General features: G+C 45.4%; 1 protein-coding gene across 1 annotated transcript in view; it reads right to left on the bottom strand.

Annotated features, from left to right (window-relative positions):
- SYNGAP1 (synaptic Ras GTPase activating protein 1) overlaps window positions 1-16,188 on the bottom strand; it is a 245,855-nt gene that overhangs the window by 159,766 nt on the left and 69,901 nt on the right. The window contains 1 exon segment of the mRNA XM_083160249.1: window positions 1,207-1,312. Within this exon segment, the coding sequence (XP_083016375.1) occupies window positions 1,207-1,312 (106 nt within the window).

Here is a 16,188-nt window from a genome sequence, read left to right as displayed (position 1 = left end):
GAGGGATCATTATGTTTGTGGAATCCCATGTCACCTGTGTTGGGGGATCATTATGTTGGTGGGATCCCATGTCACCAGCTGAGGGATCATTCTGTTGGTGGGATCCCATGTCACCAGTGCTGAGGGATCGTTATGTTGGTGTGATCCCATGTTAGGAGTGCTGAGGGATCATTATGTTGGTGTGATCCCATGTCACTAGTGCTGAGGGATCATTATGTTGGTGGGATCCCATGTCACCAGTACTGAGGGATCATTATGTTGGTGGGATCCCATGTCACATGTGCTGAGAGATCATTATGTTGGTGGAATCCCATGTCACCTGTGCTGAGGGATCTTTATGTTGGTGGGATCCCATGTCACCTGTGTTGGGGGGTCATTATGTTGGTGGGATCCCATGTCACCAGCTGAGGGATCATTATGTTGGTGTGATCCCATGTTAGGAGTGCTGAGGGATCATTATGTTGGTGTGATCCCATGTCACTAGTGCTGAGGGATCATTATGTTGGTGGGATCCCATGTCACCAGTACTAAGGGATCATTATGTTGGTGGGATCCCATGTCACATGTGCTGAGGGATCATTATGTTGGTGGGATCCCATGTCACCAGCTGAGGGATCATTAGGTTGGTGGGATCCCATGTCACTAGTTCTGAGGGATCATTATGTTGGTGTGATCACGTCACCAGTGCTGAGGGATCATTGTGTTGGTGGGATCCCATGTCACCAGTGCTGAGGGATCATCATGTTGATGTGATCCCATGTCACCAATGCTGAGGGATTATGTAATCTTCTGTTATGGGATCATTATGGTCCCATGTCACCTTGTGTTATGGGATTATTACGGTCCCATGTCACCTTGTACACGTGTTTCATTACGGTCCCATGTCACCTTGCGTTAGGGTAACATTATGGTCCTATGTCTGTGTGTTAGTGTATCATTATGTTCCCTTGTGTTATGAGATCATTATGGCCCCATGCAACTATTCAGTATTAAGGAACCCCTACGTTGCCTACTCAGTCACCATGTGCCGTCGGCTCATTATTTTGCAGTGTCCTTACGTCATTCCAAGAACAATTGTTGACTAATTCCATGCAATCATTTCATCTCTCTGCCCCCTTGGCAGCCTGCATATCAGTACCAGTATTGAATGGTGCCCAAGCATCTCACATTGCTGGCATATTACTAAGTAAAAATAATACAAAGTACCGTGTTCGTCAGGATGCTTCCCCTCCACGGGGACGCTGACCGTGCGTCTCAGGAATTTGGTCCTGGTTGGATCACTTCTCCTCTCACGTATTAACAATGGGTTAACCTAAAGGGAACAAAGAAGGTTCCGATTGGTTACAGGTGACACAGTGCACAGTATATACATTGCTGGCCTCAGAAACGGCTCCAAACCCCCCCACCACCACCACCACCACACCCACACCTTTCCTAGTCTTTCCCTTAACTAGCAGCACAGACACAAGGTAGTGTCTCTGTCATTCAGTGATGAGGTCACACAGCAAGAGAGCCATGCAGGGACGGGTGAATGTCCAGCAAATGTCACCAGGACCCCAATGAGAAAATAGAGCTAAAGTGACTCCACAGGTCACCTGATTTACGTGCAAGTGGCAGAAAGCAGAAACGTGTAAGGTAAACAGAACTATCACTACCCAATGCCCAAGCTTGCCTGGAAGTAGCCGCTGAAAGACCATGTTGGAAGATTTTCTTATTCAGACACACGGGATTTATGCTCTAAACTTGGCCAGTACCTATCTGCAGGGGCTGCCATCAAGTCTGGAAAGAGAAGGGGGGCACACCTGGATCCTACCCAGTGATGATGGACCTATCTTATTTATCTGGTGTGGGTCAGGTGCTAGTGACATAATGGCATCACACACGCCATATCTCACTATTGTCGTACAGAGGAGTCATTGACAAAGCGAGGAGGACAGCAGCAGCAAGGACAGGTGTATGTGGGCAGAAGAGGCAGGCTAGAGACACAATGGGGGAGCTGGCTGGTGACAATAAAGAAGGGCTTGCTGGAGATACAGAAGGAGGACTGGCTGGAGAGGCTATAGAGGAAGGTGGTTGACCTAAGACTCAGAAGGGGGGCTGACTTGAGACATAGAAGTGGTGAGCTGGCTGAAGACACAGAAGAGGGGCTTGCTGAAGACACAGAAGAGGGGCTGGCTGAAGACACAGAAGATGGGCTTGCTGAAGACACAGCAGAGGGGCTTGCTGAAAGCTTGCTGAAGACACAGAAGGGGAGCTTGCTGAAGACACAGAAGGGGAGCTTGCTGAAGACACAGCAGAGGGGCTTGCTGAAGACACAGAAGAGGGGCTTCCTGAAGACACAGAAGAGGGGCTTGCTGAAGACACAGCAGAGGGGCTTGCTGAAGACACAGAAGAGGGGCTTGCTGAAGACACAGAAGAGGAGCTTCCTGAAGACACAGAAGAGGGGCTTCCTGAAGACACAGAAGAGGGGCTTCCTGAAGACACAGAAGAGGGGCTTCCTGAAGACACAGGAGGGGAACTATCTGGAGAGACAGCATGCGGGCCGGCTAGAGAGGCAGAAGGGGAGCTGGCTAGACACACATAAGCTGTGCTGGCTGGAGAGACAGAAGGGGGACTGGCTGCAGACACAGAAGAGGATCTGGCTAGAAACACGGCAGAGGGCCTGGCTTTATACAAAGAAGGGGCCCTGGTTGGACAAACAGACGACAGGCCAATTGGATACAGAGATGGGGGGGCTGGGCACACAGATTGGAGGCTGGTGGGACACATAGATGGGGCTGGCTGGACGCACAGATGGGGGGCTGGCTGGACACACAGATTGGGGGGTTGGTGGGACACATAGATGGGGCTGGCTAGACACAGAGAAGTGAGGTTGGCTGGAGACACAGAAATGGGGTTGGCTGAAGAGACAGAAGGAGGGCTGGCTGGTGACAAAGAAGGAGGGCTGACTGGTGACAAAGAAGGAGGGCTGTCTGGACATACAGAAGATACAGAAGAAGGGTTGGGGATACAGAAACGTGGGGAAAAAGGCTGAAGAAAACTGCAGGGAAGTGATTGAACACTTTTCTCAATTGGCAGGTTTACTTGCACTTTATTATCTCCTTTGCCCTATCCACCACTGTTGGGGAATAGAGAGACATCACAGTCTATTTAACCTCTGAGGTGGCCCCGTCAATTATATCAGTCTCAGGCACCACAATTTCTGATGGCAGCCCTGCACCTCCGACATGCGCTTAAAGAGTGAAATCCTTAAAACATAAACTGCTAGCATTACCCGAGAGAACCACAGATCATGCCCCATTCGTCAGAGAAGTGGCTAATTCCATGATAAATTGAATGACCATAAATCACTGGCTCTGGTGATAAATTATTATGTAGATATCACCCAAACCCCAGGTCATCTACAGACCGAGGGGGGAATTTACTAAGACGGGAGCTCTAGTGAAGATGGGATCAGATTCTATATATTCTTCTATAGCAGTGGTTCCCAACCTCGGTCCTCAGGACCCGCAAACAGTGCGCAGTTCCCAGGTCACCTGGCAGGTGCACAGGTGCACTCATTATACACTGAGTCTGACACATTTTAAAAGATCACCGGTGGAGCTAATTACTTCACCTGTGATTCTGTGTGGAGACCTAGAAAGCGTGCACTGTTGGGGGGGGGGGGGGGGGACCACTGCTCTAGAACATGCTAAATAAATAAGAAGTAGAATCTGATTGGTTGCTATAGGCAACATCCAGTCTTAAAGAGAACTCCCATTTTAGTCAATTCACCTTATTTCTGAATGTGGTACAATTCACCAGACACCAGCCTACGTATGCCAACGGGGACTTGTTATGCCATCTTGGTGCTTCTCACATATGATCACATAGCCCATTGCATCCTGTACATCACATGACGTAGGGTCCCAGGAGCAGAGTTCTGTATAATTACCGGGTGGGGCATGCTTTGCCCCTCTTCTCTCATCTCCCACCTGAGGCCTGCCCTCATACTCATGCCCAGAAAGCGCCAACCTCCATAAACGATGTTACCCTTGTTCTATCATGCCCATGCTCTTCTGCTGCTTTGCCCCTTACACTCCCTGCCGCTACCACCTCCTCAATGACTGCCTTTCTCACTTACTGTCCCTGCGTGCCCTGCGATTCATGTAAGAATGGCGCAGGAAGGGTTAATGCCGCTGGCTTTCTGCTCTGCCTCTAATTGGCGGAGCAGATCGGAACTTTCGGCTGACGGGTTAATTACAATAATTATCCTGTACAAGTAAAAGCAGCAACTGTGAATATAGACCCATACTGCTTTCCCATCTCCCTCCCTCACCCACTCTATTAGTTCCCACTGCAGAACCCCCCGCCACCCCCCTACTCCCCCCGTACCCATCCAGCCCTTACTCTAATCCCCCTTTTCTAACTCCCCTGTTCTTCTTTCTCTCCCTCGCTAATCTCCGCTTCACACCGTCTTCTATTCATTCATTCATTCAGGAGATCTATTATACTCCTTCCTCTCGCCCATCTTACCATGTTCATCCTTTTCTCTGCCTTTACCTCTTTTTAACCCATCCCTCCATCTGTGCTCCCTATATCTTCCCCTCCCAGTCTCTGTCTCTCTCCCACTCTATCCCGCTAATGCTCCTAGTTCCTTGCAGGAACAATGACAGGACAGGATCTGGAAGAGCAGCTTGCAGTCCTCCCACATACCTCTGTCCATCAGCTGCCTTATTCAGCTCATGCCTGAGGAGGGGGGGTGGGGGGAGCCTTATACCACCTATTACCTCAACATCCCTGTACATGCCTGACCCCGAACTTCACATCCCTTACACCAGGCCCTAAAGGACATAACTGATGGGCAAATGATAATACGGGGAGATGTTATATAAATCCAATGGGAAAGGACAAAATAAATGCAAGGTACAGAAAAGTAGTGACTATTGCGGAGGGAGGGGGGGTTTGAAGGGTAAGAATATATAGTTAGAAGCAATACAGTAATGAGTATATGTATATACTACAGATACAGAACAGCAGAGCGGCGCTACGTAAGGACAGACGGAGGAGTGCAGGCAGGGAGAGGAGGAAGGAAAACTGATATCACACTGATTTACAAAGAGGAGGAGTAACACATATAGAGAGGTTTACATTGCTATATGAGGATAGAAGTTCTATACTGCAGATACCCAAGGCAGCCATTCTGGTCCTCTAGGATACCTAACTACTGTATACATGTTATTTCTGATCCCCCAGCTGGGGCATGGTGTTCTAGAGGTGCTATAGATCATTAGGGAGAAGACAATAGGAGTGGTTAGAGGGAGGAGCTTTAGATCATTAGGGAGATGAGAGTCTGCAGGAGTGGCTATGGGGAGGAGCTATATATAATTAGGGAGATGAGAGTCTGCAGGAGTGGTTATAGAGAGAGGTGCTATATATAATGAGGGAGATGAGAGTCTGCAGGAGTGGCTATAGGGAGGTGCTATATAAAATGAGGGAGATGAGAGTCTGCAGGAGTGGTTATAGGGAGGAGTTACAGATAATTAGGGAGATGAGAGTCTGCAGGAGTGGTTATAGGGAGGTGCTATATAAAATGAGGGAGATGAGAGTCTGCAGGAGTGGTTATAGGGAGGAGTTACAGATAATTAGGGAGATGAGAGTCTGCAGGAGTGGCAATGGGGAGGAGCTATAGACAATTAGGGAGAAGAGAGTCAACCGGAGTGTTTATAGGGAGGTGCTATAGATAATTAGGGCGATGAGAGTCTGCAGAAGTGGTTATAGGGAGGTGCTATAGATCATTAGGGAGAAGACAATAGGAGTGGTTAGAGGGAGGTGCTTTAGATCATTAGGGAGATGAGAGTCTGCAGGAGTGGCTATGGGGAGGAGCTATATATAATTAGGGAGATGAGAGTCTGCAGGAGTGGTTATAGGGAGGTGCTATATAAAATGAGGGAGATGAGAGTCTGCAGGAGTGGTTATAGGGAAGAGCTATATATAATTAGGGAGATGAGAGTCTACAGGAGTGGTTATAGGGAGGAGTTACAGATAATTAGGGAGATGAGAGTCTGCAGGAGTGGCTATGGGGAGGAGCTATAGACAATTAGGGAGAAGAGAGTCAACCGGAGTGTTTATAGGGAGGTGCTATAGATAATTAGGGCGATGAGAGTCTGCAGAAGTGGTTATAGGGAGGTGCTATAGAGCGTTAGGGAGATGACAGTCAGTAGGAGTGGTTATAGGGAGGAGCTATAGATCTCTAGGGAGAACAAAGTCCGCAGGAGTGGTTATGGGGAGGAGCTATAAATAATTAGGGTAAAGAGGGTCTGCAGGAGTGTTTATAGGGAGGAGCTATAGGATAGTCAACATGAGTGGTTATAGGGAGGAGCTTTGCATCACAGGTGGAGGAAAGAGTCAGTAGCAGTGGTTAGAGGGAGGTGCTATAGAGCATTAGGGAGAAATCAATGGGAGTGGCTATAGGGAGGTGCTATCGATCATTAGGGAGAACAAAGTCTGCAGGAGTGGTAATGAGGAGGAGCTATAGATAATTAGGGAGATGAGAGTCTGCAGAAGTGGTTATAGGGAGAAGCTATAGATAATTAGGGAGATGAGACTCTGCAGGAGTGGTTATAGGAAGGAGCTACAGATAATTAGGGAGATGAGACTCTGCAGGAGTGGTTATAGGAAGGAGCTACAGATAATTAGGGAGATGAGAGTCTGCAGTAGTAGTTATAAGGAGGAGCTATAGATAATTAGGGTAAAGAGGGTCTGTGGGAGTGTTTATAGGGAGGAGCTATAGGAGAGTCAACAGGGGTGGTTACAGGGAAATGCTAAAGATCATTAGGGAGAATACAATCAGTATTTATAGGATGTGCTACATAACATTCAGGTGAAAAGAGACACTTGGAAATGTTATAGGGAGCTGCTATAGCTCACTAAAGAGAAGAGAGTCCGTAGGAATGGTTATAGGGAGGTGCTATATATCATTAGGGAGAATACAGACAGTAGGAGTGGTTATATGAAGGTGCTACAGATCATTAGGGGAGAATACAGTCAGCAGGAGTGGTTTAAGGGAGGTGTTATATACTATTAAGGAGAAGAGAATCAGCACAAGTTTTTTAAGGGAAGGCTATAGATCATTAGGGAGAATAGTCAGTAAAGGTGGTTATAGGGTGGTGCTACAGATCATTAGGGAGAATACAGTCAGTATGAGTGGTTATAGGGAGATACTATAGATCATTAGGGAGAATACAGTCAGTAGTAGTGGTTATTGGAGATACTATAGATCATTAGGGAGAATACAGTCAGTAGCAGTAGTTATAGGGAGATACTATAGATCATTAGGGAGAATACAGTCAGTAGGAGTGGTTATAGGGAGGTACTATAGATCATTAGGGAGAATACAGTCAGTAACAGTGGTTATAAGGAGGTACTACAGATCATTAGGGAGAATACAGTCAGCAGGAGTGGTTATAGGGAGGTACTATAGATCATTAGGGAGAATACAGTCAGTAGCAGTGGTTATAGGGAGATACTATAGATCATTAGGGAGAATACAGTCAGTAGAGTGGTTATAGGGAGGTGCTGTACTATAGATCATTAGGGAGAATACAGTCAGTAGGAGTGGTTATAGGGAGGTACTATAGATCATTAGGGAGAATACAGTCAGTAGGAGTGGTTATAGGGAGGTACTATAGATCATTAGGGAGAGTACAGTCAGTATGAGTGGTTATAGGGAGACACTATAGATTATTTGGGAGAATACAGTCAGCAGGAGTGGTTATAGGGAGGTACTATAGATCATTAGGGAGAGTACAGTCAGTATGAGTGGTTATAGGGAGACACTATAGATTATTTGGGAGAATACAGTCAGCAGGAGTAGTTATAGGGAGGTACTACAGATCATTAGGGAGAATACAGTCAGCAGGAGTGGTTATAGGGAGGTACTATAGATCATTAGGGAGAATACAGTCAGTAGGAGTGGTTATAGGGAGATACTATAGATCATTAGGGAGAATACAGTCAGTATGAGTGGTAATAGGGAGATACTATAGATCATTAGGGAGAATACAGTCAGTAGGAGTGGTTATAGGGAGGTACTATAGATCATTAGGGAGAATACAGTCAGTAGGAGTGGTTATAGGGAGGTACTATAGATCATTAGGGAGAGTACAGTCAGTATGAGTGGTTATAGGGAGACACTATAGATTATTTGGGAGAATACAGTCAGTAGGAGTGGTTATAGGGAGGTACTACAGATCATTAGGGAGAATACAGTCAGTAGGAGTGGTTATAGGGAGGTACTACAGATCATTAGGGAGAATACAGTCAGTAGGAGTGGTTATAGGGAGATACTATAGATCATTAGGGAGAACACAGTCAGTAGGAGTGGTAATAGGGAGATGCTATAGATTATTTAGGAGAGTACAGTCAGTAGGAGTGGTTATTGGAGATACTATAGATCATTAGGAAGAATACAGTCAGTAGGAGTGGTTATAGGGAGGTACTACAGATCATTAGGGAGAATACAGTCAGTAGGAGTGGTTATAGGGAGGTACTATAGATCATTAGGGAGAACACAGTCAGTAGGAGTGGTAATAGGGAGGTGCTATAGATCATTAGGGAGAGTACAGTCAGTAGGAGTGGTTATTGGAGATACTCTAGATCATTAGGGAGAGTACAGTCAGTAGGAGTGGTTATAGGGAGGTAGTATAGATCATTAGGGAGAGTACAGTCAGTAGGAGTGGTTATAGGGAGATACTATAGATCAGGGCTGGGCAATTGCGGCCCTCCAGATGTTGAGGAACTACACATCCCAGGATGCTTTGCATTAGTTTTGCTATGTGGCCATGCTGAAACTGATGCAAGGCATGCTGGGATGTGTAGTCCCTCAACATCTGGAGGGCCGCAATTGCCCAGCCCTGCTATAGATCATTAGGGAGAATACAGTCAGTAGGAGTGGTTATAGGGAGGTGCTATAGATCATTAGGGAGAATACAGTCAGTAGGAGTGGTTATTGGAGATACTATAGATCATTAGGGAGAATACAGTCAGTAGCAGTAGTTATAGGGAGATACTATAGATCATTAGGGAGAATACAGTCAGTATGAGTGGTTATAGGGAGGTACTATAGATCATTAGGGAGAATACAGTCAGTAGCAGTGGTTATAAGGAGGTACTACAGATCATTAGGGAGAATACAGTCAGTAGGAGTGGTTATAGGGAGGTACTATAGATCATTAGGGAGAATACAGTCAGTAACAGTGGTTATAAGGAGGTACTACAGATCATTAGGGAGAATACAGTCAGTATGAGTGGTTATAGGGAGATACTATAGATCAATAGGGAGAATACAGTCAGTATGAGTGGTTATAGGGAGGTGCTATAGATCATTAGGGAGAATACAGTCAGTATGAGTGGTTATAGGGAGGTATTACAGATCATTAGGGAGAATACAGTCAGTATGAGTGGTTATAGGGAGGTACTATAGATCATTAGGGAGAATACAGTCAGTAGTAGTGGTTATTGGAGATACTATAGATCATTAGGGAGAATACAGCCAGTATGAGTGGTAATAGGGAGGTACTACAGATCATTAGGGAGAATACAGTCAGTAGGAGTGGTTATAGGGAGGTACTATAGATCATTAGGGAGAATACAGTCAGTATGAGTGGTAAAAGGGAGATACTACAGATCATTAGGGAGAATACAGTCAGTAGGAGTGGTTATAAGGAGGTACTATAGATCATTAGGGAGAATACAGTCAGTAGCAGTGGTTATAGGGAGATACTATAGATCATTAGGGATAATACAGTCAGTATAGGGGTTATAGGGAGGTGCTATAGATCATTAGGGAGAATACAGTCAGTAGGAGTGGTTATAGGGAGGTGCTATAGATCATTAGGGAGAATACAGTCAGTAACAGTGATTATAAGGAGGTACTACAGATCATTAGGGAGAATACAGTCAGTAGGAGTGGTTATAGGGAGGTGCTATAGATCATTAGGGAGAATACAGTCAGTAACAGTGGTTATAAGGAGGTACTACAGATCATTAGGGAGAACACAGTCAGTACGAGTGGTAATAGGGAGATACTATAGTTGATTTGGGAGAGTACAGTCAGTAGCAGTGGTTATAGGGAGATACTATAGATCATTAGGGAGAATACAGTCAGTAACAGTGGTTATAAGGAGGTACTACAGATCATTAGGGAGAATACAGTCAGCAGGAGTGGTTATAGGGAGATACTATAGATCATTAGGGAGAATACAGTCAGTAGAGTGGTTATAGGGAGGTGCTGTACTATAGATCATTAGGGAGAATACAGTCAGTAGGAGTGGTTATAGGGAGGTACTATAGATCATTAGGGAGAATACAGTCAGTAGGAGTGGTTATAGGGAGGTACTATAGATCATTAGGGAGAACACAGTCAGTAGGAGTGGTAATAGGGAGGTGCTATAGATCATTAGGGAGAGTACAGTCAGTAGGAGTGGTTATTGGAGATACTCTAGATCATTAGGGAGAGTACAGTCAGTAGGAGTGGTTATAGGGAGGTAGTATAGATCATTAGGGAGAGTACAGTCAGTAGGAGTGGTTATAGGGAGATACTATAGATCAGGGCTGGGCAATTGCGGCCCTCCAGATGTTGAGGAACTACACATCCCAGGATGCTTTGCATTAGTTTTGCTATGTGGCCATGCTGAAACTGATGCAAGGCATGCTGGGATGTGTAGTCCCTCAACATCTGGAGGGCCGCAATTGCCCAGGCCTGCTATAGATCATTAGGGAGAATACAGTCAGTAGGAGTGGTTATAGGGAGGTGCTATAGATCATTAGGGAGAATACAGTCAGTAGGAGTGGTTATTGGAGATACTATAGATCATTAGGGAGAATACAGTCAGTAGCAGTAGTTATAGGGAGATACTATAGATCATTAGGGAGAATACAGTCAGTATGAGTGGTTATAGGGAGGTACTATAGATCATTAGGGAGAATACAGTCAGTAGCAGTGGTTATAAGGAGGTACTACAGATCATTAGGGAGAATACAGTCAGTAGGAGTGGTTATAGGGAGGTACTATAGATCATTAGGGAGAATACAGTCAGTAACAGTGGTTATAAGGAGGTACTACGGATCATTAGGGAGAATACAGTCAGTATGAGTGGTTATAGGGAGATACTATAGATCAATAGGGAGAATACAGTCAGTATGAGTGGTTATAGGGAGGTGCTATAGATCATTAGGGAGAATACAGTCAGTATGAGTGGTTATAGGGAGGTATTACAGATCATTAGGGAGAATACAGTCAGTATGAGTGGTTATAGGGAGGTACTATAGATCATTAGGGAGAATACAGTCAGTAGTAGTGGTTATTGGAGATACTATGGGGGAAATTTACCAATATGAAAAACCTAGTTTTTCGTATTGGTAGTTTCCCTACGACTGCATACGACTGTTTAAGTCGTATGCAAAGTCGTGTTCCGGAGGATCAGTTACAAAGCAGTCATATACGACTGCTTTGTAACCCTCCGATGGTGTAATGATTCGTATTAGCGGCCGTATATACGGCCGCTAATACGAATTATTTCTAGCAGTCTGCACGGATCAGTCAGATCCGTGCAGGCTGCAAGGTGTAAAAAAAAATAGAAAAAATAAATAAATAAAAAAAAAAAACGGCGTGGGGTCCCCCCCACAGCCATAACCAGCACCAGGCTGACAGAGCCGGAGCCGGTAATTAAAAATCAGGGAGCCCGACAAATAGGGGTTCCCCGATTTTTAACAACCAGCCCCAGGCTCCAGGTCCGGGGCTGGTTCCCAAAATACGGGGGACAAAATGAGTAGGGGTCCCCCGTATTTTAAGAACCAGCCCCAGGCACAACCAGCCGGCAGGGTAATGTCACAGCCGGGGAACACTTATAATATAAGGTCCCGCGGCCAAAACATTCTCCCTACCGACCAGTCAGCCTGGCCAGGGGCCCTGGGGGAGTGGGGACCCCCCCAATGAAGGGGTCCCCCCCCTCCAGGACTTACCTGACCAGGCTGAAGCCTGGTGCTGTCCTCGATGCCCCTGGGCGGTGGGCATCGAGCTGATAAATGTTGTAAAAAAAAGATGAACCTATTGTTTTTTACTGTGGCACTACAAGTGCCAGCAAGCCTCCCCAGCAAGCTGGGACTTGGAGAACCACAAGTCCCAGCCTGCTGGGCATTAAAGGGCCCGCTGGCACTTGTAGTTCTACAGTTAAAAAAATAGTGCACAAAACACACTGACACACTTTTAAAATAAAACTTTATTACACACAAAGCCCACACATACTAATACTTACCTATCTTCTTCCCATAGGTCGCCCTGGTCCTGTGTCGGCGTCTTCTGGTCCTGTGTCGTCTTCTTCCTCCATGTCGACCGTCGCTGTCGCCGTCCGGATCCGACGAAATCCATTTGGGAAGCTGTGGAAGGAAACCATACTCACCTGTCCCAGCGCGACGTAGTCCAGGTAAGGGTCTTTGCAAAAAAACAAAACGAACACCCGAATCCAGCCGGACAAGCAGGGAGCCACACGGTGTTTACATCGTGCGGCTCCGCCTCCCGAATGCCGCTATTGGCCGCCTTGCGGCCTAGCGGCCAATCAGGAGCCGCTAGGCCGCAAGGCGGCCAATAGCGGCATTCGGGAGGCGGAGCCGCACGATGTAAACACCGTGCGGCTCCCTGCTTGTCCGGCTGGATTCGGGTGTGCGTTTTGTTTTTTTGCAAAGACCCTTACCTGGACTACGTCGCGCTGGGACAGGTGAGTATGGTTTCCTTCCACAGCTTCCCAAATGGATTTCGTCGGATCCGGACGGTGACAGCGACGGTCGACATGGAGGAAGAAGACGACACAGGACCAGAAGACGCCGACACAGGACCAGGGCGACCTATGGGAAGAAGATAGGTAAGTATTAGTATGTGTGGGCTTTGTGTGTAATAAAGTTTTATTTTAAAAGTGTGTCAGTGTGTTTTGTGCACTATTTTTTTAACTGTAGAACTACAAGTGCCAGCGGGCCCTTTAATGCCCAGCAGGCTGGGACTTGTGGTTCTCCAAGTCCCAGCTTGCTGGGGAGGCTTGCTGGCACTTGTAGTGCCACAGTAAAAAACAATAGGTTCATCTTTTTTTTACAACATTTATCAGCTCGATGCCCACCGCCCAGGGGCATCGAGGACAGCACCAGGCTTCAGCCTGGTCAGGTAAGTCCTGGAGGGGGGGGACCCCTTCATTGGGGGGGTCCCCACTCCCCCAGGGCCCCTGGCCAGGCTGACTGGTCGGTAGGGAGAATGTTTTGGCCGCGGGACCTTATATTATAAGTGTCCCCCGGCTGTGACATTACCCTGCCGGCTGGTTGTGCCTGGGGCTGGTTCTTAAAATACGGGGGACCCCTAGTCATTTTGTCCCCCGTATTTTGGGAACCAGCCCCGGACCTGGAGCCTGGGGCTGGTTGTTAAAAATCGGGGAACCCCTATTTGTCGGGCTCCCTGATTTTTAATTACCGGCCCCGGCTCCTTCAGCCTGGTGCTGGTTATGGCTGTGGGGGGGACCCCACGCCGTTTTTTTTTTTATTTATTTATTTTTCTATTTTTTTACACTGAAGCCTGCACGGATCTGACTGATCCGTGCAGGCTAAAACGCAAATAGAACAGGAAAATGGTGTTCTATTTTCCTGTCGTATTTGCGTGGGTGTTTCACACCACTAAGCAGCCGTATTGTCAGTACGGCTGCTTAGTAAATCAGAAACCACCATTCTTTTGAATGGTGATTTCTGTCGTATCCTATCGATGGTGTAGGGCATTCGTATTTGTAAATACAAATACGAATGTTCCATCTTTAGGACTACGAATTGTTGTATTTTTGGGATTGTAAATCCCGAAAATACAAATTCGTAAAAAAAAGGTGTATTTCTCCCTACGAATACACCTTTTTTCTACGAATCCATTTTGGTAAATGTCCCCCTATAGATCATTAGGGAGAATACAGCCAGTATGAGTGGTAATAGGGAGGTACTACAGATCATTAGGGAGAATACAGTCAGTAGGAGTGGTTATAGGGAGGTACTATAGATCATTAGGGAGAATACAGTCAGTATGAGTGGTAATAGGGAGATACTACAGATCATTAGGGAGAATACAGTCAGTAGGAGTGGTTATAAGGAGGTACTATAGATCATTAGGGAGAATACAGTCAGTAGCAGTGGTTATAGGGAGATACTATAGATCATTAGGGATAACACAGTCAGTATAGGGGTTATAGGGAGGTGCTATAGATCATTAGGGAGAATACAGTCAGTAGGAGTGGTTATAGGGAGGTGCTATAGATCATTAGGGAGAATACAGTCAGTAACAGTGATTATAAGGAGGTACTACAGATCATTAGGGAGAATACAGTCAGTAGGAGTGGTTATAGGGAGGTGCTATAGATCATTAGGGAGAATACAGTCAGTAACAGTGGTTATAAGGAGGTACTACAGATCATTAGGGAGAACACAGTCAGTACGAGTGGTAATAGGGAGATACTATAGTTGATTTGGGAGAGTACAGTCAGTAGCAGTGGTTATAGGGAGATACTATAGATCATTAGGGAGAATACAGTCAGTAACAGTGGTTATAAGGAGGTACTACAGATCATTAGGGAGAATACAGTCAGCAGGAGTGGTTATAGGGAGGTACTATAGATCATTAGGGAGAATACAGTCAGTAGAGTGGTTATAGGGAGGTGCTGTACTATAGATCATTAGGGAGAATACAGTCAGTAGGAGTGGTTATAGGGAGGTACTATAGATCATTAGGGAGAATACAGTCAGTATGAGTGGTTATAGGGAGATACTATAGATCAATAGGGAGAATACAGTCAGTATGAGTGGTTATAGGGAGGTGCTATAGATCATTAGGGAGAATACAGTCAGTATGAGTGGTTATAGGGAGGTATTACAGATCATTAGGGAGAATACAGTCAGTATGAGTGGTTATAGGGAGGTACTATAGATCATTAGGGAGAATACAGTCAGTAGTAGTGGTTATTGGAGATACTATAGATCATTAGGGAGAATACAGTCAGTATGAGTGGTAATAGGGAGGTACTACAGATCATTAGGGAGAATACAGTCAGTAGGAGTGGTTATAGGGAGGTACTATAGATCATTAGGGAGAATACAGTCAGTATGAGTGGTAATAGGGAGATACTACAGATCATTAGGGAGAATACAGTCAGTAGGAGTGGTTATAAGGAGGTACTATAGATCATTAGGGAGAATACAGTCAGTAGCAGTGGTTATAGGGAGATACTATAGATCATTAGGGATAATACAGTCAGTATAGGGGTTATAGGGAGGTGCTATAGATCATTAGGGAGAATACAGTCAGTAGGAGTGGTTATAGGGAGATACTATAGATCATTAGGGAGAATACAGTCAGTATGAGTGGTAATAGGGAGATACTACAGATCATTAGGGAGAATACAGTAAGTATGAGTGGTTATAGGGAGGTGCTATAGATCATTAGAGAGAATACAGTCAGTATGAGTGGTTATAGGGAGGTGCTATAGATTATTTGGGAGAGTACAGTCAGTACGAGTGGTTATAGGGAGATACTACAGATCATTAGGGAGAATACAGTCAGTAGGAGTGGTTATAAGGAGGTACTACAGATCATTATGATGAAGAATGACGACATGATCCGGAACCAGGACAAGGCACCGGATCAAGACTCTGGGACCTACCTACGGGATCAAGATAGGTAAGTATCAGTGTGTGTGTAATGTATGTATTAACCCCTTCCTGACAGAGCCAGTTTTTGCGTTCCTGACAGAGCCATTTTTTTCAAATCTGACATGTTTCACTTAAGTGGGGATAACTTTTTTTTGCTTTTACTTATCCCAGTGATTTTGAGATTGTTTTCTCGTGACACATTGTACTTCAAATTAGTGGTAAATTTGGGTCGATACAGTCTGTGTTTTTTTGTGAAAAATACCAAAATGTCGTGAAAAAATGGAAAATTTTGCAATTTGCAAAATGTCACATTTTCTGCTTGTGAGACAAATAAACATACCACTCAAAATAGTTAATAACTAACAAAGACCATATGTCTACTTTATGTTGCAATCATTATTTCAACCTCCTTTTCATTTTTTTGGACACTAGGAGGCTTCAAATATGAATAGCAAATTCTCAAATTTTCAAGAAAATTTCAAACAC

Source organism: Crinia signifera, chromosome 9, assembly GCF_055691185.1.
Source record: "Crinia signifera chromosome 9, ASM5569118v1, whole genome shotgun sequence".
Lineage (NCBI taxonomy): Eukaryota > Metazoa > Chordata > Amphibia > Anura > Myobatrachidae > Crinia > Crinia signifera.
This window is presented reverse-complemented; position numbering and strand designations above follow the sequence as displayed.